The sequence below is a fragment of the Macaca mulatta genome, chromosome 2 (genome assembly GCF_049350105.2).
Source record: "Macaca mulatta isolate MMU2019108-1 chromosome 2, T2T-MMU8v2.0, whole genome shotgun sequence".
Lineage (NCBI taxonomy): Eukaryota > Metazoa > Chordata > Mammalia > Primates > Cercopithecidae > Macaca > Macaca mulatta.
Genome location: NC_133407.1, coordinates 148,428,946 through 148,453,735, shown reverse-complemented (window position 1 = coordinate 148,453,735; position 24,790 = coordinate 148,428,946). Strand labels below are relative to the sequence as shown.

The window sequence follows — 24,790 nt, the reverse complement described above, 5'->3', positions numbered from 1 at the left end:
ACACATGGCATAGAACTTGGAGCCAGAATAAAAAAAAAAAAAAAGCCGGGCGCGGTGGCTCAAGCCTGTAATCCCAGCACTTTGGGAGGCCGAGACGGGCGGATCATGAGGTCAGGAGATCGAGACCATCCTGGCTAACACGGTGAAACCCCGTCTCTACTAAAAAAATACAAAAAACTAGCCGGGCGAGGCGGCGGGCGCCTGTAGTCCCAGCTACTCGGGAGGCTGAGGCAGGAGAATGGCGTAAACCCGGGGGGCGGAGCTTGCAGTGAGCTGAGATCCGGCCACTGCACTCCAGCCCGGGCGACAGAGCCAGACTCCGTCTCAAAAAAAAAAAAAAAAAAAAAAAAAAGATTTGATAAGGAAGAGAAAGTGGCAGCAGAGCACTGGGTGGAGACTGATGGCTACCACAGTCACTAACGTACAACCTGAGCAAGCTACTTCATCTCTCTGTGCTTCAGTATCTGTAGAAGGGGGACACTGATACCTGTTTTGTAGGGCTGTCTGAAGATACAGTGAGAGAATGTACAGAAAGCCCTTTGTAAGAAGGCCAGCACGCAGTGACAGCTACATACTAATGCCAGCCCTACAAATCTGTACACACTGCCTCTGCTCATTTTGTGGCCCCTGTACTTACTTCATGCCAAACTTCACCTTCTTGTTCTCCACCATCAGGTCACAGATGTATTTGACTGACAGGTATCGAAGCAGCTTGATGTCATAGCCTCTGACCTTATCAAAAAGATGCGTGTCACCACTTCTGAAATGAAGAGTCAGAGGAAGAAGTTACATAGCATGTTCACTCAGAGGAGCCAGGGAGTGGGCACTCATTCAGGGAAGTATGGATGTCACTCTTCTCCAGAAGCTGGGGCGTGTGCTAGGTGGACGCATGGGTGCCAAACAGGACAACTGGTTTCAGAGAGGTTGCAGGAAAGGTGACTTTCTAAGAGATTACCCCCATCTCTGGGATGTATTTCAAAGAGGAGCAATTTGCAGGTGGAAATGGAAAAGGACTTTCTGGCATTGCTTGACATTAAGCCAGAGGACTCAAGATAATCTCAGGGTTCTAAAAAGCAGCAGGCTGGTGGCTGATAGAATCTTTCCATTTCCATTAGAATTGATCTCCTTCCGCCGCCTCCTTTTCCCCCATTTATGACCATTTTTAGCCACATGACTTGCTCATAATGTAACAGTCTGAAATTCTTGTAGAGATAAAGTTTTTAGAGCTATTTTATCAACTGACTATGAAATACTAGCAAGTAAATTCCCTCTACCTAGCAGGCCAATGAAGCAAAGAGAAAGATAAAAATTTTAATGCTCAGTGCTGCCTTTTGATCAGCCCTGCAGATACAGGCAGAAGTAGAAAGCATAAACAGTCACCATTACTTTTTTATTTTTTTAATCCACACTGCTTTGTTGTCCCCAGTAGTTTCCTTGCCAAGAACAGTATATGCTGAAGATGGTGACCTGGCTGGGCAGAGGTCACCTGATCTAGGGAGAAAAGCCAAACATTCTTGAGCACAAGCCAGAGCCGCTGCTTTCAGAGCTAACAGGCAGAACCTGAGCATAGCAAGATGCCCTTTCATGAACTGAACTATGATTTGGGAAGCTGATCTTAACTAGGGTGCTTGTGTGCATTCCAGAGATGCTTGACACCAGTTAAAGACTTTCCATGTGGTACAGACCATGCAAAGGAGCTTTTCTAAAATAACCTGTAGCATTGTTTTCTAAAAACATTTGGAAAGGGGATAGGAAGAGTGTGAACCAGCCCATTTCCTCCTTTTATAGGGATTCAAACTCCTGTTCCATACCAACCATGCAGCTGTGACACATCTGGTCTCCAAATGTGCCTTCCAGGCTAGACCTCATGTCTCCTACTTATGGACTGTAGCCCTTGCCCTGTGCCTCAGTACCAGGTGTACTGGGTGAGATGTGGCACGTTGGTAGTCAGCATCACAGCTGCAAACTGGCAACTCTGTGGGGCTTTTAAACAAATATAGATGTCTGGGCCCTATCTCAGGCCTGCAGTACCAGGAACCCCAAGAGTGGGATGTTCTCTGTGAATCCAGATGTGCACTCAGTGGACTTCAACAGCCCTATTTCAGGGGCACAGACTTGGCAGACAGAAGGGAAAGAAGCCAATCCACTCACCTGAACCAGTGACAAATACACATGGACAATATGAACATGGCCATCTCTGGCCAGATACCCCGTCCCCAACACAAGCCCCTGACCACAGCAACTCAGCACTGACCGAAGAGCACAGTCCTCCTCCGTGACGTCCTCCACATCTGCCCAGGCATCATCTGCACCCCCTGCCAGAGAAACCTATCTGTCAGTACTGAGGCTGGTGACCCAGGCCTCCACACAGGGGCCTCCTCACCAGCCTCCTTCCCCGTAGTGCCAAGGGTGGGCTGGGCCAACATGGCTCTACCCTTAAGGAAACACTATGCCCCTATATGTCTGGTAGTCTTCACCTCTAAGGTGAACTCCTATTTGTCTCCTGGTCCCTGATCAAAGGCAGGCCCCTGATCTCCACCCAGCTCACTGAGACCCCCTACCTATTCTACTGTGGCCATGGGTGGCTATTCTTTTGTTTTGGGATGGAGTCTCACTCTGTCGCCCAGGCTGGAGTGCAGTGGCGTGATCTCGGCTCACTGCAAGTTCCGGCTCCCAGGTTCAAGTGATTCTCCTGCCTCAGCCTCCCGAGTAGCTGGGACTACAGGCGTGCACCATCACGCCCAGCTAATTTTTTGTATTTTTTTAGTTAGCCAGGATGGTCTTGAACTCCTGACCTTGTGATCTGCCCTCCTTGGCCTCCCAAAGTGTTGGGATTACAGGCGTGAGCCACGGCGCCCAGCCCAGGTAGCTATTCTCTATGACTGGGTTCTCATTCTACATCAGAGGATGCTGTTCAACATTCACCTGAGAAAAAATAGTTGTAGCCTGAGCGTCCATACAGCTCTCCCCATCCAGCCAGTGTGGCCGACCTGCAAATGTGCTGGGAGAGAAACAGCATTTTCAGGGTCAGATGGTTTTCTGAAGCATGCACAGTTGAAGGAACACCTGGGACTCTTCTGATTCTTCCAGGCCAGCATAATGGGCCCAGCACTCCCCAAAGTTTTATCAGCATCAAGGCTGCCACAATCAGTCAGAAGATCCCTAGTACTTAATTCACAACCTCTACTGAGGGAGTCTCACTCCCAAACAAGAGGCGCCAGTGTTACCAACAGGATCGCATCAGATTGGGTGGTTGCTGCATGTGTACCACGTGCTGGACATGGTACTGAAAAACCCGCCATCTTCTCACAACAAGCCCATGAGGGAGATGTGGCAGGTGGCATGTATTGTTGCTGTTACACAGATGAAGAAAAGAAAAACAGGCTAAAGGAGGTTAAGTGATATGTAAGGTCATATAACGAGAGGTAAGCTAGGATTTGATCCAAACCCACTGACCCCTAAAGCCTATGTGCTTACTGTGATTTGGAACTGTTCAGTGTAGAGGGGAACAACCTTTCTAGTGGGGCTGGGTGAGAAATGTTTTAGAGCTTTCTTTTCCTCATCACTGAAGGGATCACTGTAAGAGAATTCTAGAAACCAGGCAACTGGCACAAACTTCAATATCTAATTGTAAGGTTACTTGTTTAAATAAATAGTGTTTGCTGAAATGTGGTAGGGTGGGGGGAATGGGAGGAGATACCTGGTGATGGGAAGGCAAACCAGCCCAGAATTTAGCTAAAGGCTAGGAGAACATGGCCCCGTTACACTGCAATGGGGAAGTTGTGAGGTGACAGACAAGGAGTGAAGCTCACTGCTAAACGGGTCACACAATGTGCAAATGGAAAGTGGATCCCTGGAAGATTGCCAAGTACCATCTGAAGGCTTCTTCTCTACCTATAACATAATGGGAAGGAAAGTTTTGCTGCTACAGCAAAGAGTTGTGCATGGGAACAACTAGGTCACTTTCTGGCTCTCCCTGAGGTAGCAGCAGCCTAGGGGTGGGGACAGCAATAGAAAAGCTACCTGGGACAGAGTGAGGGGCTTTACTGGTGCTGGGGCAAGAGCTGGTTTGTGGAGAGGTTATCCTGGAAACCCACTGAGGAAGCCTATCAAGGGCTGGCATTCCTGCTGGCCTAAGTAGGATGTACTCCAGTGGGGGCCACTTAAATTTCTGTGGGTCTAAAAGCAATTTGAAAATCTGATAAAAACTATCAACTATCTCCTGAAAAAAAAATATATATATATACACATCATAATCTACTTACATTTCCAGGGATTTCTGGACTCTCTCAAGCCCACTGATGAACCCATCCCCAGACCCTGTTAAAAGCCCTTGCTTTAAGGAATCAGTCAAGTAGTGAGGAGCAAAGTGGATGCTTCTGCAGGAAAGGGCTGAGGACCTCTAAGACTCCAAAGAAAAGGGGTAAGTCTGATTTCCTCAAGACGTTGGCAGGGTGTGTGGCTGCCTGTTCCACTGGCATTTGTATAATGTCCACCCTCCCCACTTCATCTAAGCTGCTGGCAGCTGACCTCACTCTCCTTTGCATTATTTCTGTTAAATCTTTCAGCGAAGATAGCTGCCTTCTTTTTGGCTGTTGAGTAGAGACCCTTTTTCTGTTCCCAATTCTTCTTCCACATCCCTTCTATTGATCTTGTCTTTTTAGTAACTGAGGCAGCCAGACCTAGGCCAGCAAAACCCCAGAGTCAGATGGAGAAGAACAAGTTGGCCAAGTCCCCAAGTGGGGCACCGGCCTCTTCAGGAAGGCCCCTGGGGGAGGATTGACTCCTCTTGATAGACACCTGCCTCATGATTGTGACTTATAACCCATCATCTCTGCCCTTTAAGCTGGCTCCTCACTGAAAACGCAAGATCTACCCTGAATGCTATCCATTTACCTAGTTAGGAATGGCCTCTAATTCTGTCTGTGGAAAAGTACTCTGGATGATTTGCTAATTTAGTAACCTCTGACCTCTGCTCCCCTTAAACAAAAAGAAAGATGAATTGTTCCAGTTTCAGTGGTCTAACAAAGCCAGACACAAGTGTTTGGGGAGAAAATGGTATGAGAACTTACCGCTCAATGCTTGAACTGAATTTTGAAAAATTATTTAAATATTTTACTTAACCCATCATATCCAAGACATGTCAACATGTAATCACTTTTAAAATGAATATTTTACATTTTTCTATTAAATCTTCAAAATTTGATGTGTATTTTACACTTAAAGCATATCTTAAGTAGGATGTGAAACTTTGGCCATTGGCCAGGTGTGGTGGCTCATGCCTGTAATCCCAGCACTTTGGCCAGAGTGGGCAGATCACTTGAAGCCAGGAGTCTGAGACCAGCCTGGCCAACATGGTGAAACTCAGTCTCTACTAAAAAGACAAAAATTAGCCAGGTGTGGAGGCATGTGCCTGTAATTCCAGCTACTTGGGAGGCTGAGGCACAAGAATCGCTAGAGCCTGGGAGGCAGATGGCATCACTCCAGCTTGGGCAACAGAGACTGTCTCAAAAAAAACAACAAAAAAAAAAACCAAAAAAAACTTTGGGCATTTTAAGGGAAATGTGGGCCCATTTCAAAGTTCTTTTTATTTTTTAAATTTTATTTATTTATTTATTTTTTTGAGACGGAGTCTCGCTCTGCCGCCCAGGCTGGAGTGCAGTGGCCGGATCTCAGCTCACTGCAAGCTCTGCCTCCCAGGTTCACGCCATTCTCCTGCCTCAGCCTCCCGAGTAGTTGGGACTACAGGCGCCCGCCACCGCGCCCGGCTAGTTTTTTGTATTTTTTAGTAGAGACGGGGTTTCACCATGTTAGCCAGGATGGTCTCGATCTCCTGACCTCGTGATCCGCCCGTCTCGGCCTCCCAAAGTGCTGGGATTACAGGCTTGAGCCACCGCGCCCGGCCTCAAAGTTCTTTTTAACCATGACAAACTTTTATACTGCTTCAAGCCTTAAAAATTAAATTGAAATGAAGTAAAATATAACCCTTAGTTTCTCAGTTGCACTAGCCACGCCGAACTGCGTTTTGAAGGAAGCAGAACACAAGCATTTCTTTTTTCTTACACGTTAGATTCAGGGGTACACGTCCAAGTTTGTTACATGGATATATTGTGTAATGCTGGGGTTTAGGCTTCTATTTAACTCATCACCCAAATGGTGAACATAGTACCCAATAGGTATTCTTCAACCCTTGCCTCCTCCTCCTCCTGTCTCCCCTTTTTGGAGTCCCCGGTGTCTATTGTTTCCACCTTTACGACCATGCGTACCTGTTGTTTAGCTCCCACTTATGAATGAGAACATGCGGTATTTGATTTTCTGTTTCTGCTGGAAGTACTTAAGTTTTAAAAATATTTGTGGGTACATTTATTTATTTATGGGGTACATGAGATTTTTTTTTTGTTTTGAGACAGAGTCTGGCACTGTCACCCAGGCTGGAGTACAATGGCATGATCTTGGCTCACTGCAATTTCTGCCTCCCGGGTTTACGCCATTCTCCTGCCTCAGCCTCCGGAGTAGCTGGGACTACAGGCGCCCGCCACCACACCTGGCTAATTTTTTGTATTTTTATTAGAGATGGGGTTTCACTATGTTGGCCAGGCTGGTCTCGAACTCCTGACCTCATGATCTGCCTACCTCAGCCTCCCAAAGTGCTGGGATTACAGGCATGGGCCACTGCACCCGGCTGATATTTTGATACAGGCATACCATGCACAACAATCACATCAGTGTAAATGGGGTTCCATCACCTCAAGAATTTATCCTCTATGTTACACAGAATCCAATTATACTCTTATTTTATTTATTTTTTTTTTTTTTGAGACGGAGTCTTGCTCTGTCCCCCAGGCTGGAGTGCAGTGGCGCGATCTCGGCTCACCGCAAGCTCCGCCTCCTGGGTTTACGCCATTCTCCTGACTCAGCCTCCTGAGTAGCTGGGACTACAGGCGCCCGCCACCTCGCCCGGCTAGTTTTTTGTATTTTTTAGTAGAGACAGGGTTTCACCGTGTTAGCCAGGATGGTCTCGATCTCCTGACCTTGTGATCCGCCCGCCTCGGCCTCCCAAAGTGCTGGGATTACAGGCTTGAGCCACCGCGCCCGGCCTATACTCTTATTTTTAAATGTACAATAAATTATTGTTGATTGTAGTCACCCTTTTGTGTTATCAAATACTAGATCTTATTCATTCTAATTATATTTTTGCACGCATTAACCATCCCCACTCCTCTCCCGTGTCCCTGCCAGTACCCTTTCCCAGTCTCTGGTAATCATAATTCTACTCTCTATCTTCATGAGTTCAATTGTGTTAATTTTTTTAGCTTTCAAGTAAGTGAGAACATGTGAAGTTTGTCTTTTTGTGCCTGGCTTATTTCACTTAACATAATGACCTTGGCCGGGCGCGGTGGCTCAAGCCTGTAATCCCAGCACTTTGGGAGGCCGAGACGGGCAGATCACGAGGTCAGGAGATCGAGACCATCCTGGCTAACACGGTGAAACCCCGTTTCTACTAAAAAATACAAAAAGCTGGCCGGGCGCGGTGGCGGGCGCCTGTAGTCCCAGCTACTCGGAAGGCTGAGGCAGGAGAATGGCGTAAACCTGGGAAGCGGAGCTTGCAGTGAGCTGAGATCCGGCCACTGCACTCCAGCCCGGGCGACAGAGCGAGACTCCGTCTCAAAAAAACAAAAAAAGAAAAACAAAAAAAAAACCATAATGACCTCTATCCATGCTGATACAAATGACAGGATCTCATTATTTTTCACAGCTGAATGGTACTCCATTGCGTACATGTACCATATTTTCTTTATCATCTGTTAGACATTTAGGTTGTAGAAGCAAGCATTTCTTAACACACCTCTCTTTCTTCCTCAACCTGGCCCCTAAAGTAGTGTTGGTAATAATAATGCTGCCACCATCACACTAGTTCCTAAGTGCCTGCTGTGAGCCACGTGTCTGACCTAACACAGGCCTCTCTGCTACAAGACTTCTCAGAGCCTTAACTATATCAACATACATTTAACAATCTACTTTATGAATCTAGTATGCAGTATTTCTAATTCTTATTTGACAGGGAATGCTTTTCACAAGCATATCCTTAAACTGCTGTTCTATAGAAACACTGGTAAACACTGGTTGGAGTATCTCCTGTGCAACTTCTCATGACGAGCACTGTGCTGTACAGGGTGGTACTTTTTAAAATGAAGCTGCAGGCCAGGCGTGGTGGCTCACGCCTATAGTTCTAGCACTTTGGGAGGCCAAGGCGGGCGGATTACCTGAGATCAGCAGTTCGAGAGCAGCCTGGCCAACATGGCGAAACCCCGTCTCTACTAAAAATACAAAAATTAGCTGGGTGTGGTGGCACGCTCCTGTAATTCCAGCTACTCGGGAGGCTGAGGCAGGAGAACTGCTTGAACCTGGGAGGTGGAGGTTGCAGTGAGCCAAGTTTGGGCCACTGCACTCCAGTCTGGCAACAGAGAGAGACTCCATCTCAAAAAAAAAAAAAAAAAAAAAAAAGCTCCAATAACTTTCGGGAACATGAAAATTTTCCAAAGTGGCAACAGCTTTAAGAAGATCAATTTCTAGTGCCTAACTTCCATACATACTTCTGAAAACTGATCTGCTAAAGAAAGCCTTTGGCAGAGTCTCCCTTCCTTCCTCCCCTTTCCCAATTTACAAAAAAGGCATACCAGGGACTGAGACAACAGTCAAGACTCTCCCCACTGCCCTGCCCTTGACCACTGAGGCACTCACATACCGGCTAAATGAACAGACTGAATTCCACTCCCTTCCACTCTGAGGCTCTCTGCATGTCAGTCCACTCCTCCTGGACCAATTTTCCCCCAGTTGCTACTTGCATTCAGTATTTCCCTGCTCAAACATCACAATGGCTCTCCAAGCAAACACAGAGCCACCTCCCTGCTCAGCCTGCAGCCTTCCTCATTCAATTCCCTTCATCCTCTGCCCTGATGTGTACCCTGTATTTAGGGAAGTTACTTAGTCACTCTGAGCCTTTGTTTCATCTGCAATGAAATGGGCACATCCCTTACACCGAAAGATAAGTAAAATGAAACCATACTGGGGAGCCAAATTAACGAAAGTCCTTAGAATATAAGCTCCATGAGAATAAAGACTTTTGTCTGCTTTACATGATGTATTTTAAGGCCTGAAGCAGTGTCTGGCACACAACATACAATAAATACTTGGTGAATTATATATTACAAACAATATATATGAACTCATTTGATTTAATCTAATCCATAAACCTTTGAAATAGGTGATTATTATTCTCATTTTATAGGAGAGGAAAAGGAGGCTTTGCATAGGCAGGAAATAAGAGTCAGGATCTGAATCCAGGCAGTCTGGCTCTAGAACATGGGGTGGGGTACGCTGGTGTGACCATCCCTTCCCTACGTAGAACCATCCTTCAGTCAGAATTGGTCTGTTTCTCTGGACTGCTTCCCACAACACCAGGCACCCAGTAATCACCCAATGCTTGGCTACTAAATGTTGAGGGAAAAAAAGACCCTATACTTTGCATTAAGTCAGCTACTCCAGAAGAGAGTCTTGGAACATGAAGCTATGGTATGGGCCTTACCTTGCCCTTGAACAGGATTACTGGGCAGACAAACCGTCCTCTGCACCGGGCCATCTTGCTGCGGTGGATGAGGTCTTGCAACTTGCTCACCTGTACGGTACTCTCAAACCTAACACACAGGCAAGAGAAGCAGGTCAAGCTGACTTTGAAGTGGGAACTTTGTGTATATTCACACAGACCCCCCCATACCAGACCTGTGTATATAATGTTTGCTTGAAATTAAATGTCATTCCGAAATTTTATATCATCTATCGTCTGTCCGTCCATCCATCCATCCAATCATCTTTTTTTTGAGACTGTCTGTCTGTCTGTCTGTCTGTCTATCTATCTATCTATCTATCTATCTATCTATTTATTTTTTTGAGACAGAGTTTCACTGCTGTTGCCCAGGCTGGAGTGCAGTGGCACAATCTTGGCTCACCACGACCTCCACCTCCCGGGTTCAAGTGATTCTCCTGCCTCAGCCTCCCAAGTAGCTGTGACTACAGGTGTGAGCCACCACACCTGGGTAATTTTTTATTTTTGGTAGAGACAGGGTTTCACCATGTTGGCCAGGCTGGTCTCAAACTCCTGACCTCAGGTGATCCGCCCACTTCGGCCTCCCAAACTGCTGGGATTACAGGCATGAGATTAAGTTTTTCAGGAAAAGAAAAAAGTGCTAATTATAGGTATTAAAACTTAAATCACTCTGATTTCTGAACCTTTAAGATTACAAAAAAAAAAAAAGGTGAGCTAAACTGAAGACATACACAAAATTCAAAAATATACACAGAAAACTGGATCTTATGTCTGGGTTTTCCAATTTTTAACTCCCAGGATAAGACCTGATGCCCTGGGGACCCTCTCTGGAAATCACAGGACTATTTTTTTGAGTATTTATCTATTTTTTACATAACTCTGAATATAGATTTTTGTGATCTTTTAGAGCAAGCAGTCCCCAAGCCCTGGGCCCCAGACCAGTACGAGTCCGTGCCCCATTAGGAACCAGGAGGTGAGCAGGGTGCAAGGGAGCATTACCGTCTGACTTCCACCTCCTGTCAGATCATCAGCGGTGGCATTACATTCTTTTTTTTTTTTTTTTTTTTTTTTTTTTGAGACAGAGTCTCGCTCTGTCGCCCAGGCTGGAGTGCAGTGGCGCAATCTCGGCTCACTGCAAGCTCCGCCTCCCGGGTTCACGCCATTCTCCTGCCTCAGCCTCCTGAGTAGCTGGGACTACAGGCGCCCGCCACCGCGCCCGGCTAATTTTTTGTATTTTTACTAGAAACGGGGTTTCACCGTGGTCTCGATCTCCTGACCTTGTGATCTGCCCGCCTCGGCCTCCCAAAGTGCTGGGATTACAGGCGTGAGCCACCGCGCCCGGCGGCATTACATTCTCATAGGAGCTCGAACCCTATTGTGAACTCCTCATGTGAGGGATTCAGGTTGCAGAGAATCTAATGCCCCACGATCTGAGGTGGAATAGTTTCATCTGAAATCATTTTCCCCCACCTGCCGTGAAAAAATTGTTTTCCACGAAACCAGTCCCTGGTGTCAAAAAGGTTGGGGAGTGCTGTTTTAGAGGGCAGAATGAGATAACGTTTCTTGGTCCACATGGCTCTAGGCCTCTGCTTTCAAAGTCCATATGGCCAACAGCACACAGAGCAAAGGAGGCATAAGAGAAGCCAGGTGTGACACAGGGATGTGTAGTAGTTAACGCACTGGGCTTGGTAAGTGAGTTTCTAGAACATGAGTCAGGTTTAGAAGTGAGCTCCAGCAAGTCACACCCATATCAAATCACACTTCCCTAAAATAAGGGTTCACTCTCACCTACCAACCTTTGGCAAAGCTCACATCAGCCAGTCAGAGCTTCTGGTAGCAAGAGAAATAAGAGGCAGGAAAGTTAGAGCAGGAAGCTTTCCCAGCTATGCAGAGTAACCCAGCAGAAGGAAGGAAAGACACTCACGTTCCTTCCTTAAAAGGGTTGAGCTTTCAGACCAACTCCTAGAGGGAATTTAATTCCTTTCACATCCTAATCCTTCTAGGAATCTGCATGTTATTACACAGCTTCTCTTGTACACACGCACCCAAATATTATCTCAGAAGGAATAAATCAGTGACTCCCACATACTTGCAGTACCTGTCTAAATGTATCTGGATGCTGTTAGGGTTAATAAAAACACAAAGTCTTTAAAATACTGCCGAATTCTTACTTAAAATATATCTAGGGGCCAGGCATGGTGGCTTACACCTGTAATCCTAGTGCTTTGGGAGGCCAAGTCGGGCAGATCACTTGAGGTCAGGGGTTCAAAACCAGCCTGGCCAACATGGTGAAACCCCACCTCTACTAAAAATACAAAAAAATTAGCCGGGTGTGGTGTCAGGCACCTGTAATCCCAGCTACATGGGGGGCTAAGGCAGGAGAATTGCTTGAATCCAGGAGATGGAGGTTGCAGTGAGCCGAGATTGCACCACTATAATTCAGCCTGGGTGACAGAATGAGACTCCATCTCAAAAATATATATATATATATATACACACACACACATATATATAGGAGATATATATAGGATATATATATAGCAGATATATATAGAATAACAGGATATATATATATAGAAGATATATATATGTGATTGTGGCTTGACAATATAACTACTATCAAATGGGGGTCTGAAAATGAAGTTAAAAAGCAGTCTTCAAATAAAAACCAGAATGAATAGTTTGATGATCTTGGAAAGAGAACAAAGGGGTATAAAAAGAGGACTGAGCTTCCCATGGTGTCTTTTCCTGTAAGACGTAATTTTTGTAATTAAATTTTTTTCTCTGTTCAGAGGAGGAGGAAGAATGGCAAACTTGAAGAGGCTGGGGTGCCTTTGCAAAGAAGTGCCCATAGGTGTGGTGGCTCACGCCTGTAATCCCAGCACTTTGGGAGGCCAAGGCAGGTGGATCATGAGGTCAGGAGTTCAAGACCAGCCTGGCCAACATGGTGAAACCCCATCTCTACTAAAGATACAAAAAATTAGCTGGGCATGGTGGCACATGCCTGTAATCCCAGCTACTCAGGAGGCTGAGGCAGGAGAATTTTTGCTTGAACCCAGGAGTCTGAGTTTGCAGTGAGCCAAGATCGTGCCACTGCACTCCAGCCTAGGCGAAGGGCAAGACTCCGTCTGGGGAAAAAAAAAAAAAGAAAGCAAAGTGCCCATAGGGTGGCAACAACCCACCAGGCAGGCCTAGGCACACAAGCTGACAGAGAACCAGAGTGTGCTGCCTTCCCCTCACCCAGTTTCTCTATGAAATCAAAAGGCACCTCAGTACCAATTAATTGCCTAACTAGACTCCACGGGAACATAAAACCGAGCGCCTTTAGTACTGCCACAGTGGCCTTCCTCCCACTTACTTGGCCCATGGCCAATGTCACAGATCTGGTCAGCACCATATGTTGCAACTGACTCTCACTCAGCTCATACCAGCCCTCTGAATCCTGCCTACATCTGATTTTCCCAGGTTGAGTTCTATCCTCAAAACCAAGCTGCATTTCTCAGGCTAAACTTCTGTTAAAAACAAACAAACGCCGGGCGCGGTGGCTCAAGCCTGTAATCCCAGCACTTTGGGAGGCCGAGACGGGCGAATCACGAGGTCAGGAGATCGAGACCATCCTGGCTAACACAGTGAAACCCCGTCTCTACTAAAAAATACAAAAAACTAGCCGGGCGATGTGGTGGGCGCCTGTAGTCCCAGCTACTCGGGAGGCTGAGGCAGGAGAATGGCGTAAACCCGGGAGGCAGAGCTTGCAGTGAGCTGAGATCCGGCCACTGCACTCCAGCCTGGGCGACAGAGCGAGACTCCGTCTCAAAAAACAAACAAACAAACAAACAAACAAACAAAAAACCCCTGGTGGAGGACACATCAGCAGTTTCCTCTAGGGAGGTCTTTTAATGTAATGACCCAGCTTTTCTTGTTAGGCCGGCCAGTGGTTCCTTTACCGGTTCCCCTATATCAAGTGCCAATTCAGTTTCTGGTCAGGCAGAGTGGCTCATGCCTGTAATCCCAACACTTGGGGAGGCTCAGGCGGCAGATTGCCTGAGGTCAGGAGGTAAAGACCAGTCTGGTCAACATGATGAAACCCCATCTACACTAAAACTACAAAAATTAGCCAGGCGTGGTGGCACGCACCTGTAATCCCAGCTACTCGGGAGGCTGAGGCAGGAAAACTGCTTGAACCCAGGAGGCAGAGGTTGCAGGGACCAGATTGCGCCACTGCACTCCAGCCTGGGCAACAGAATGAGACTCCGTTGTAAAAAAAAAATAAAAAATAAAGAAGCAATTCAGTTTCTGTTCTCTCACTAGTTCCTGTTTTTATTTTTACTATCTCTTGTCCTTAGGATCCTTTTACTGCAGTGCTAAGCACTGAGCTGTGTCTGGCACATAATACTCACATTTGAAGGGATAAATGTAGGCTTCCGTATTTACATTTGTAATGTATGCACTGAAATTTCTGGCAAGATGTTACCAGGTAGTGAGATTTTGTTTTTTTTTTTCCCAACAAGGTCTTCCTCTGTTGCCCAGGCTGTAGTGCAGTGGCGCCATGGTTCACTGCAGCTGACCTCCTAGGCTCAGGTGATCCTCCCACCTTAGGCTCCCAGGGAGCTGGGACTTCAGGCACATGGCATGACACGTGGCTAATGCTTTGTATTTTTCGTAGCGACAAGGTCTCATCATGTTGCCCAGACTGTTTAATTCAGTCTATTTTTTATTCAGTCTATTCAGTTTAATTCAGTCTCAAACTCCTGGGCTCAAGTGAAATGCCCATCTTGGCCTCCAAGTAACTAGGATTATAGGCAAGAGCTACCATGCCCAGTCAAATACAGAAGAAAATGCTGTTATCGCCTATTTCCAATAGGAAGCTTTCCCAGACAGGCATCACACTTACCAAACTATGTGGGTTATTCCTATGATGTGCCCCAAAACTTTCTGAGATGTTACTGCTGATATTATTTAATAGATAAGAGGCACAAAGTAGAGCTTACACCCACATTATCTCACTCAGTCCTCACTTACCCAATTTTACAGATGAGGTAGTTTAATGAGATGAAATCTCTAGCCCAAAGTCACAGAACAGGTAAACAGGGTAGCTGAGATTCTAAACCCTGGTGGGTAGCCACTGGGCCCATGGTTTTAACCACTATCCCACAGGGCCTCACCTGTAGTTCCCCTAATTCCAGCTCTTATTAACAGTTATTGTTTCTTTATTGGACTCTGTTTCCCACTAGACCTACTGGTAAGGACTTCATCTATTTGGCGTCCAACTTGATCCCTGAGGTCTACTACACAGCAGCAGCTGAATGAACACTGTTGACAAACATGTCTTGGCTATTCGGGGATCCCTGTCCAGGCTTCTATTCCCAGATGATGAACCAAATTGGAGAGGTTCCTTAACAGGACCAAAACATTGCTTAAATCCAATTCTACCCTGTTTAATTCAGTCTATTTTTTATTCAGTCTATTCAGTTTAATTCAGCATCATAGTAACAGCCAAGCCAGACAGTAAAAAAGCAAAAAATTCTATTTCTTCCCACCCAAACACACCCGAAGTCCCCCCTTTCAACAAGTAGGCATCACCCACTCAATATCACTTCAGTAACACTTTAAGGCCTTGCAAGGAGTGCAAAGTAAAAGCAAACTCCAACAAGCTCCTCTAAGGTTAATGATGTTCCATAGGGGCCTTAGCCTGACTGTGAGGTTCTGCTAGACAAGGTGGGAGAGCCGCGGTGGTGAAAGAAAAGGCAGACAGGTATAGAGTCAGGAAACATAGCTTTTAACCCCACTCTGCTTACTACCTCTGTGATCTTGGGAAAAGGCAAATTACTTCTCTGGGCTTCAACTTCATCTATGTAAAACCTCAATACCTGCCAAACAGCAGGTACTCAATAAATATTAGTTTCTTTCTCTTTAAGGGATCAACACTAAACTTGTTTCCTTCCAGGAAAAGCTTCTACAAGGCAACCACGACTAGGTTCCTCAATGTACTATTATGTTACTGAAGGGTAACATTTGGTATTACCTGAGAGCTTGTTAGAATATGCCAAATGTCAGGCCCACCTCAGGTCTACTGAATCTCTGCATTGTAGAAAGATCCCCAGTTGATTCACTCATAAAATGAACATAGAAAAGAACCACTCTGTTGGGTGTGGTGGCACATACCTCTAATCCCAACACTTTGAAAGGCCAAGGTGAGGAAATCTGTTGAGCTCAGGAGACCCACCTGGGCAATGTAGTGAGACCTCGTCTCTACTAAAAATTTTTAAAAATCCGCTGGGAGAGGTGGTATGTGCCCATATTCCCGGCTACTTGGAAGGCTGAGGTGGGAGAATCACTTGAGCCCAGGTGATCAAGGCTGCAGCAAGCCATGATTGTGCCACTGCATTCCAGACCCCATCTTAATTAAAAACAAAAACAAAAAAACCCATCTTGATTACAGTTGAGCTTAATATCAGAATGTCATCATCAGGGCACAGAGGTAAAACCACCAGCCAGCCAGCACCAAAGAGGGTAGGAAGAAGGGGATGGAAGAGGACGGCAAGGCAAAAACAAACAAAACAAAACAAAACCCTCTTGTTCAGAAACTTTAGCTTAAAGGTTTACGGAAACTAAGTTTACAGGGCCGGGCGCAGTGGCTCACACCTGTAATCCAGCACTTTGGGAGGCCATGGCAGGCGGATTGTTTGAACCCAGGAGTTGAGACTAGCCTGGCCATTATGGCAAAACCCATCTCTACTAAGATACAAAAATTAGCCAGGCATGGTGCCACGCACCTGTAATTTCAGCTACTTGGGAGGCTGATGCACAAGAATCCCTTGAACCCAGGAGGTGGAGGTTGCAGTGAGCCAAGATCACACCACTGCACTCCAGCCTGGGCAACTGAGCAAGATTCTGCCTTAAAAAAAAAAAAAAAAAAAGAAGAAACGAAGTTTACCTAATTCTGGAAGAAGGAATTAAGGAAGAGCTAAGAACCATAAATAATGGGGCCAAAACAAACCCCAATTCTTTAGGCTTGGCGATCCTGAGTTCTTAGGTTATATAACTGAGAATGTGATACAATTTCTGTGATCTGTTTACAAGAGTCCTTAACATTCTTTTCTTAGAGAACCCCACTACAACCTTGTGAAATGGGCACTCTTTTTTTTTATTTTCTTGAGACGGAGTCTCGCTCTGTCGCCAGGCTGGAGTGCAGTAGTGCGATCTTGGCTCACCGCAATATCCGCTTCCTGGGTTCAAATGATTCTCCTGTCTCAGCCTCCTGAGTAGCTGGGATTACAGGTGTGTGCCACCATACCCAGCTAACTTTTGTATATTTAGTAGAGACGGGGTTTCACCATGTTGGCCAGGATGGTCTCAATCTCCTGACCTCATGATATGCCCACCTTGGCCTCCCAAAGTGCTGGGATTACAGGTGTGAGCCACCATGCCCGGCCGAGATGGGCACTCTTATAGACATCCCCACTTTACAGATGAGGAAACTAAGGCTTAAACTCCTAAAGCATTAGTGCTTAAATTCCTAAAGCATTGTTCCTCTGCTGTAAACCTTCTCTGGCTCCCCATGGCCTGCAGCAGCGGTTCTCAAGCTATACTGTAATTTAAGACATCAAGGGAGCTCTCACAGAATGTAGGCTGGAAATTCTGATTCCAGAAGGCCCAGGAGAAGCTCTAGAATCTGTAATCTTTTTTTTGAGATGGAGTCTTGCTCTTGCTCTGTTGCCCAGGCTAGAGTGCAGTGGTGCAATCTCGGCTCACTGCAACCTCCACCCCCCGGGTTCAAGCGATTCTCCTGTGTTAGTCTCCTGAGTAGCTACTGGCGTGTGCCACCACACCCAGTTAACTTTTGTATATTTAGTAGAGACGGGGTTTCACCATGTTGGCCAGGCTGGTCTCAAACTCCTGACCTCAGGTGATCCGCCCAAAGGAGGCTGGGATTACAGGCATGAGCCACTAGGCCAGGCCGAGAATCTATAATCTTAATAAGTGCTCAGGGGTTCCCAGCACAGTAAAACTACTGACACCCACACACAACCCACAGGTTCACACTCCCTGGCCTGATGATCAGGACCCCTATATGAGTTGATCCCTAAGGACATTTTCAGGGAAATTCCTGCTCACCCTTCCAATTCCAGTTCTTCCCAGGCACACAAACACCAGGCAGAATTAACCATTCTCCCCAGTTGGCCTATGGCAGTGCTTCTCAAACCTGGTAGTGCATTCGAATCACCTGGACATCATGTTCTGCTGAGATTCCGGCTCAATGGCTCTGGAGCCTGAGCTTCTGCGTTTCTAACAAGTTATTGAGTGCACTGCTAGCCTTGCTTTGAGTAGCAAGGGGCTATTGCATTATGTAGCACGACTGCTGCGGTACTCCTCACAACATTTCACCCACGGGGCCAGGATTTCACAGATAGTGCTGACAACAGCTCCTGAAATTCCCTTAAATTCAGCAGGAAGTAGGGAGATTAGGGGAGCAAACTTTGAGATCAACATATAGCACTTCCTAGAGCCCCATGCTCTGAGTACTTATCAATATCAAATAACTACACCATTTACTGACTAACTACAGGCCACATCCTGCACCAAGCATTCTGTGTCTGCTCTGGTACAAATTGTTATCCCACATAAGGTACTCAGCTCTTGGTAGGTTCACCATAAATGGTAGCTTTTATTTCTAATTCTTACAACGTACATGTCAGGCTTTATCAGCCCTATTTATCCTCTGGACTGCACTACCACTTTTCTAAAATTTTAGTTAGTCCTTAAAAGGACTAATTAACATGAGGTAGAGAATTACCAATAAGAAAACTAAGGGCAAAGCAGTTAAATACCTTGCCCAGCATCAGTTGCATAGCCAGCAAAAGGGGAATCCAGGATGTGAACTCAAGCAGTCTGATTCTAGACCTCAGGGTCCTAAGTGCTACATATGGTAAACGTGGGTAAGCCTGTCTTGACAGTGTACCTCCCACCCACACTCTCTAAAAAAGGGACACTGATATTCAGAGAAGTGAACTGTGAAGTCAACTGTCTTAGGACAATGAGCTCTAGGGTGGAAGTGAAACAGAAATCAAGGGCTGTTACTCCCAACCCCTCATTCTATGCCATGCCACCTTGTCAGTCTGACTTGTCCAACCTTGAAGTAAATAAAAATGCCAATGAGGCTTAACACCTGGGGAAAGTGAGTCTGCCCTGCCCAGCTACCGACTTCCTAGCCACACGGATTAGCTGCCACGGACTCCCCAGACATGCACACTATGGTCACATGATGCTCACGTGTCTTTCTCCTTCTCAGAACTCTCATACTCCAGGAACACGATGTGCCGGGGATAGTGGCCGCAGATATCCCCGTTCGTGTTTGGAATCACGCTGAAACAGTAGTCTCGGCCAAACAGCTCCAGACATCTCTTCTCAATGCGTTCAACCTGCACAGAGAAGGAGACCAGAACACAAAGAGAATTATGGGGTTCTGAGGGTGAGAATTAGGAGGTCCATGGCCTGAGAGGTCACTGGGAAAGACATGTACCTCAGTGATAATTATTCTGTGCTGGGAAGATGTGATGCTAGGCCACAGGCCCCATATGTAGTTCATTAACCCATATATCGTATGCTTCAGGAAGGATTCTTAATTCCCTAACAATGAATCCGAAATTGTGGGTGTTGAGCATTTGGAGGAGAGGATTACATCTTTCATTAGATTCAAAGAAGTCTACAACCCATAAAACATACGAACTCTTGGTCCAGGTTACTGAAACTGCCACTAATCCACTACCTTCCTTGGTTAGTTTCCTATTCTTTTATTTATTTATTTATTTATTTATTTGTTTGTTTATTTATTTTTTGAGATGGAGTCTCGCTCTGTCGCCCAGGCTGGAGTGCAGTGGTGCAATCTCAGCTCACTGCAGCCTCTGCATCCTGGGTTCAAGTGATTCTCCTGTCTCACCTCGAGTAGCTGGGATTACAGGTGCACAGAACCACGCTTGGTTAATTTTTCTATTTTTAGTAGAGACGGGGGTTTCACCATGTTGGCCAGGCTGGTTTCAAACTCCTGACCTCAGGTGACCCACCCACCTTGGCCTCCCAAAGTGCTGGGATTACAGGCGTGAGCCAACGCACCCGGCCTTTATTTTTTTAAAAGAGTCTCACTCTGTCGTCCAGGCTGGAGTGCAGTGGCACGATCTCAGTTCACTGCAACCTCAGCCGCCTGGGTTTCAAGTGAGCACATTTGGCTAATTTTCATATTTTTAGTAGAGATGGGGTTTCACCATGTTGGCCAGGCTGGTGTTGAACTCCTGATCTCAAGTGATCCGCCTACCTCAGCCTCCCAGGTGTGAGCCACTGCACCTGGCCTCTTCACTTTTTTTTTTTTTTTTTTTTTTGAGAAAGAGTCTTGCTCTGTCGCCAGGCTGGACTGCAATGGTCTCCACTCACTGCAACCTCTGCCTCCCGGGTTCAAGCAATTCTCCTGCCTCAGCCTCCCGAGTAGCTGGGATTACAGGTGTGGGCGGTGCCACCATGACCAGCTAATTTTTTGTATTTTTAGTAGAGATAGGGTTTCACCATGCTGGCCAGGCTGGTCTCTAACTCCTGACCTCATGATCCACCTGCCAAAAGTGCTGGGATTACAGGCGTGAGCCACCACACCCAGCCAACAAAAATTTTTTAATAACGATGGGGGTCCATGTTTCCAGGCTGCTCTTGAACTCCTGGGCTGAAGCAATCTACCTGCCTCGGCCTACCAAAGTGCTAGGATTATAGGCGTGAGCCACTGTACTGGCCCTCTTCCCCATTCTTTAGCTATAGACTAGTACCTACAAGCTCTATTCCATACAATCAGTAAAAGCTGTAAAGTTTCCTTATATACAACTCGCTTGTGAAATAGAAGAGCTCCCCCTACAATTACTTGTTTTGTTCACAGTTCAGAGAAAAACACAACAGGAAAAAAGACATAAGAACTGTAACACCGGCCAGGCGCGGTGGCTCATGCCTGTAATCCCAGCACTTTGGGAGGCTGAGGCGGGCGGATCACGAGGTCAAGAAAGAGATCGAGACCATCCTGGCCAACATGGTGAAACCCTGCCTCTATTAAAAATATAAAAATTAGCTGGGCATGGTGGCGGGCACCTGTAGTCCCAGCTACTTGGGAGGCTAAAGCAGGAGAATCACTTGAACCCGGGAGGCAGAGGTTGTAGTGAGCCAAGATCATGCCATTGCACTCCAGCCTGGGCGACAGAGGGAGATGCCGTCTCAAAAATATATATATATATAAAAATAAAAAAAATTAGCTAGGCGTGGTGGCGCATGCTTGTAGTCCCAGCTACTAGGGAGGCTGAAGCAGGAGGATAGCTTGAATCCAGGAGGTGGAAGTTGTAGTAAGCCAAGATCGCACCACTGGACTCCAGCCTGGGTGACAGAGAGAGACTCCGTCTGGGGGAAAAAAAAAAAAGAAGAAGTTTGCAAGAGATTAGTCCAAAGGGGTAGTGAGTTACCTCAATCGATTGTTCAGTTACAGATCTAACTCCCTGTTCTACCTGAACAGTTATAAATACATATAAATACATATACATCTAAGTCTGCAGGAGATCAGAAGGCCTGGAGAGATAATTAAGGCCAGCTTCAGCCACTATCAGGTGTAACTTATGACAACCCTAATCTTCAAGGTCATGTAAATTGAAAGAGGGGTCCAAAAAACCAATCACCAGAAAAACCAAAAGACCCTCACTGGCCAGGTGTGGCAGCTCAGGCCTGTAATCCCAGCACTTTGGGGAGCCGAGGTGGGAGAATTGCTTGAGTTTAGGAGTTTGAAACCAGCCAGGGCAATATAGTGAGACCATGTCTCCACGAAAATTTAAAAAAAAAAAAATTGGCCAGGCATGGTGGTGTGTACCTGTGGTCTCGGGTACTTGGCAGGCTTAAGTGGGAGGATCACTCGAGCCCAGCAGTTCGAGGCTGCAGTGAGCCATGATTGCACCACTGCAATCCAGCCTGGGCAGCAGAGCGAGACCCTGTCTCAAAAAAAAAAAAAAAAAAAGGCCAGGTGCGGTGGCTCACGCCTGTAATCCCAGCACTTTGGGAGGCTGAGGTAGGCGGATCACCTGAGCTCAGGAGTTCAAGACCAGCCCGGCCAACATGGGGAAACTCCATCTCTACTAAAAACTACAATAATCAGCTGGGCGTGGTGGTGGGGTCCTGTAATCCCAGCTACTTGGGAAGTTGAGGCAGGGAGAATTGCTTGAACTGGGGAGGCGGAGGATGCTAATTCTGACTTGGTAGGACTGGGTGGGACTAAGGAATCTCTGTTTTCACGAAGTACCCCACAAGCACAAATTTTAAAAGTACCCCAGATGATAATTAAACAGGTGGTCCCCAGACTACACTTGGAAAAATTACTTGGCCATTTGGAGAGTGAGCAAGTCCAATCCTTACTGAAGTCTTCCCTGGGTTATTTCAGAGACTACCAGATGCCAACTACAGAATCGCAACTCAGGGTAACCTCTGGGGCCAAATCAGAGTTCTGTGGTGCAGGATGGGACACAGTTCCACTGGAAAACTTGGTGCTAAAGCGGCCAAAACCACGTGGGGGAACGAGATGGCAGGGTCAGCAAGATTCCCACCGCACTGCCAGCCAGTGCTTAGGGTGGGGATGGCCTGAGCTAACAGGAAGCCCTCCAGGTCTGGCGATAAGACGACTGGGTGGAAATCCCAAAGGGAGGAAAAAGAGGAACTGAGACCTGCTTTTGATGAAGGAACTGAGTGGGAGTGTGGGTTGTCTTCTTGCTGTATAAGGGAAGAAAAGGGATGGGCCTAAGTTATGCTGAGACCTTATAAGGGGGCAACACACTGGGTTCACCTCCTGGCTCCATTCTGACCTCTGACCCTGAGGAATCGTCTCCCTATTTTTCTTAGATTCGAGGGCTTTTTCCCTGACACAATTCATCCTACGGCACCTGAAGCAGGGAATAGGCCTTCCTTAGGTCCTCCTCTCTGATCTTTGAACCTGGCCCCTCAGCTTCATCTCTCACCTTCAGACCCCTTCTCAAACAAAAAGGACCTCTTTGCTGGGCTCATTTTGACCCCAGTTCCTCCTTTTATGGTTGTCAAGTCCGACTCTTACACTCTGGTTCCAGACCCTGGAGAACTCTCTCTCCTCTTCCTCAGCGGCGAGGTACCACTCCTACCTTTCTCTCACCCCTGGTCTCAGCCTTTCCTCTGTAACTCCCCAAGTTAGGGGCCTTCCCCAGCTCATCGCGCCTCCAGTCTCACCTTAGAGCCGCCGGTCCCGCTGCCGTCCTTGGCCCGGTACTGAGTCCGGGAGAACTCCTCCAGCAGCTCCCCAAGCCCCGGCTCCTGTGGCGGCGGGTTGCCCGAAGAGGCCGAGGACCCCGCCGAGGCGGTGGCGGCGGCGGCCCGAGCGCCGGCCATGGCCCAGCCCCGCGTCCCCTCAGTGTGCCTCAAGCCGGCCCATAGCACCTGCCTGCCCCAACTCCGACACCAGAACCTCCGGAACCGCCTCAGCCACCGCCTTCTAACTCCACTTCCGGCCCCGCCCCGTCCCGCCGGATGTTTACTCCGGCCCTGGCCAATCGGAGCTCGGGACCCGCGCCCCGCCTACGATTACTGGCCCACCCCCGGCGCGGAGCGATCCTTGTAGCCTCCAGGGAGGCCACTCGCAGACGCCGCGTGATCCGCCCCAAGGGGTTTCCCCTGGGGAAACCGGACTCAACCATTGGGCTGCCGGGGGATGGGGGTAGCAGGAAGGAACCATTGAAAAGAACCAGAGGAAAAGCGGAATGAATAATTACAGGGAAGCCGAGCGTGGTGGCTCACACCTGTCATCCCAGCACTTTGGGAGGCTGAGGCAGTCGGATCACTTAAGGCCAGGAGTTCGAGACCAGGCTGGCCAACATGGTGAAACCCCATCTCTACTAAAAATAAAAAAATTAGCCGGGCATGGTGACACCCACCTGTAATCCCAACTACTTGGGAGGCTGAGGCAGGAGAATCGCTTGAACCCATGAGGTGGAGGTTGCAGTGAGCCAAAATCGAGCCACTGCACTCCAGCTTGGGTGACAGAGCAATACTCTGTCTTAAGAAAAAAAAAAAATACAGGGAGAGGAGGAGGAAACACTTGGAGGCAACAAATCAGTACTAGAAACCATAATGGCAGTGGTTACAATATTAAAACAACATTTCAGCAGGCCGAAGTGTCTCACGCCTGTAATCCCAGCACTTTGGTAGGCCGAGGCAGGCAGATTACGAGGTCAGGCATTCGAGACCAGTCTGGTCAACATAGTGAAATCCCGTCTCTACTAAAAATACAAAAAGTAGCCGGGCATGGTGGCCTGCGCCTCTAATCCCAGCTACTCAGGAGGCTGAGGCAGGAGAATCGCTTGAACCCTGGAGGTGGAGGCTGCAGTGAGCCGAGATCGCGCCACTGCACTAGAGCCTGGGTGACAGAGAGAGACTCCGTCTCAAAGACAAAACCAAAAACACAACATTTCATAAAACTATTTTCTCCCCCTGCTGCTCACAACATCAGCCCTATTTTATTGAGGTAGAAACTGGGAATCAGGGGTGAAGAGACTGCCTTGAAATTCTGTGATGAAAAGCCTCTCAGGCCGGGCGCGGTGGCTCAAGCCTGTAATCCCAGCACTTTGGGAGGCCGAGACGGGCGGATCACGAGGTCAGGAGATCGAGACCATCCTGGCTAACACGGTGAAACCCCGTCTCTACTAAAAAATACAAAAAACTAGCCGGGCGAGGTGGCGGGCGCCTGTAGTCCCAGCTACTCGGGAGGCTGAGGCAGGAGAATGGTGTAAACCCAGGAGGCGGAGCTTGCAGTGAGCTGAGATCCGGCCACTGCACTCCAGCCTGGGCGACAGAGCGAGACTCCGTCTCAAAAAAAAAAAAAAAAGAAAAGCCTCTCATTATTATTATTATTATTAGAATATTTCAGACATTCGCAAAAGTGGAGACAATAGTATAATGAACCCTCATGTACTGGTTTTGAACAATAATAAACATCTGCTTATTTATCCTGTTTAAGCAATCCCTTCCCATCCAGGAAATTATTTTAAAGCAAATTCCAGACATCACATTATTTCATCTGTGAATACTTAAGCATTAATCACAACAGATTAGTGCTTCAAAAAAATACATAAAAAATACAAGGCTATTAACATACCTAAGAAA

At 47.1% G+C, this 24,790-nt stretch overlaps 1 protein-coding gene across 10 annotated transcripts in view; it reads right to left on the bottom strand.

The window, feature by feature from the left end:
• MTMR14 (myotubularin related protein 14) overlaps positions 1-23,125 on the bottom strand; it is a 54,658-nt gene extending 31,533 nt beyond the window's left edge. For 7 of the 10 annotated variants that reach the window (XR_013414115.1, XR_013414114.1, XR_003727388.2 and 4 more), the window contains exons 1-6: positions 22,862-23,125; positions 18,875-19,023; positions 9,587-9,695; positions 2,926-3,001; positions 2,255-2,315; positions 638-760 (exon numbers count right to left, since the gene is read on the bottom strand). Coding sequence is in view for 7 of the 10 variants with exons in the window: in XM_028844396.2 (XP_028700229.1) it covers positions 638-760; positions 2,255-2,315; positions 2,926-3,001; positions 9,587-9,695; positions 18,875-19,023; positions 22,862-23,020 (677 nt within the window). In the remaining 3 variants the exon portion in view is untranslated. The remainder of the gene's footprint in view (positions 1-637; positions 761-2,254; positions 2,316-2,925; positions 3,002-9,586; positions 9,696-18,874; positions 19,024-22,861) is intronic. The other 3 variants (XM_077993352.1, XM_077993353.1, XM_077993354.1) reach the window with 1 other exon arrangement.
• Positions 23,126-24,790: the final 1,665 nt, after the last annotated feature.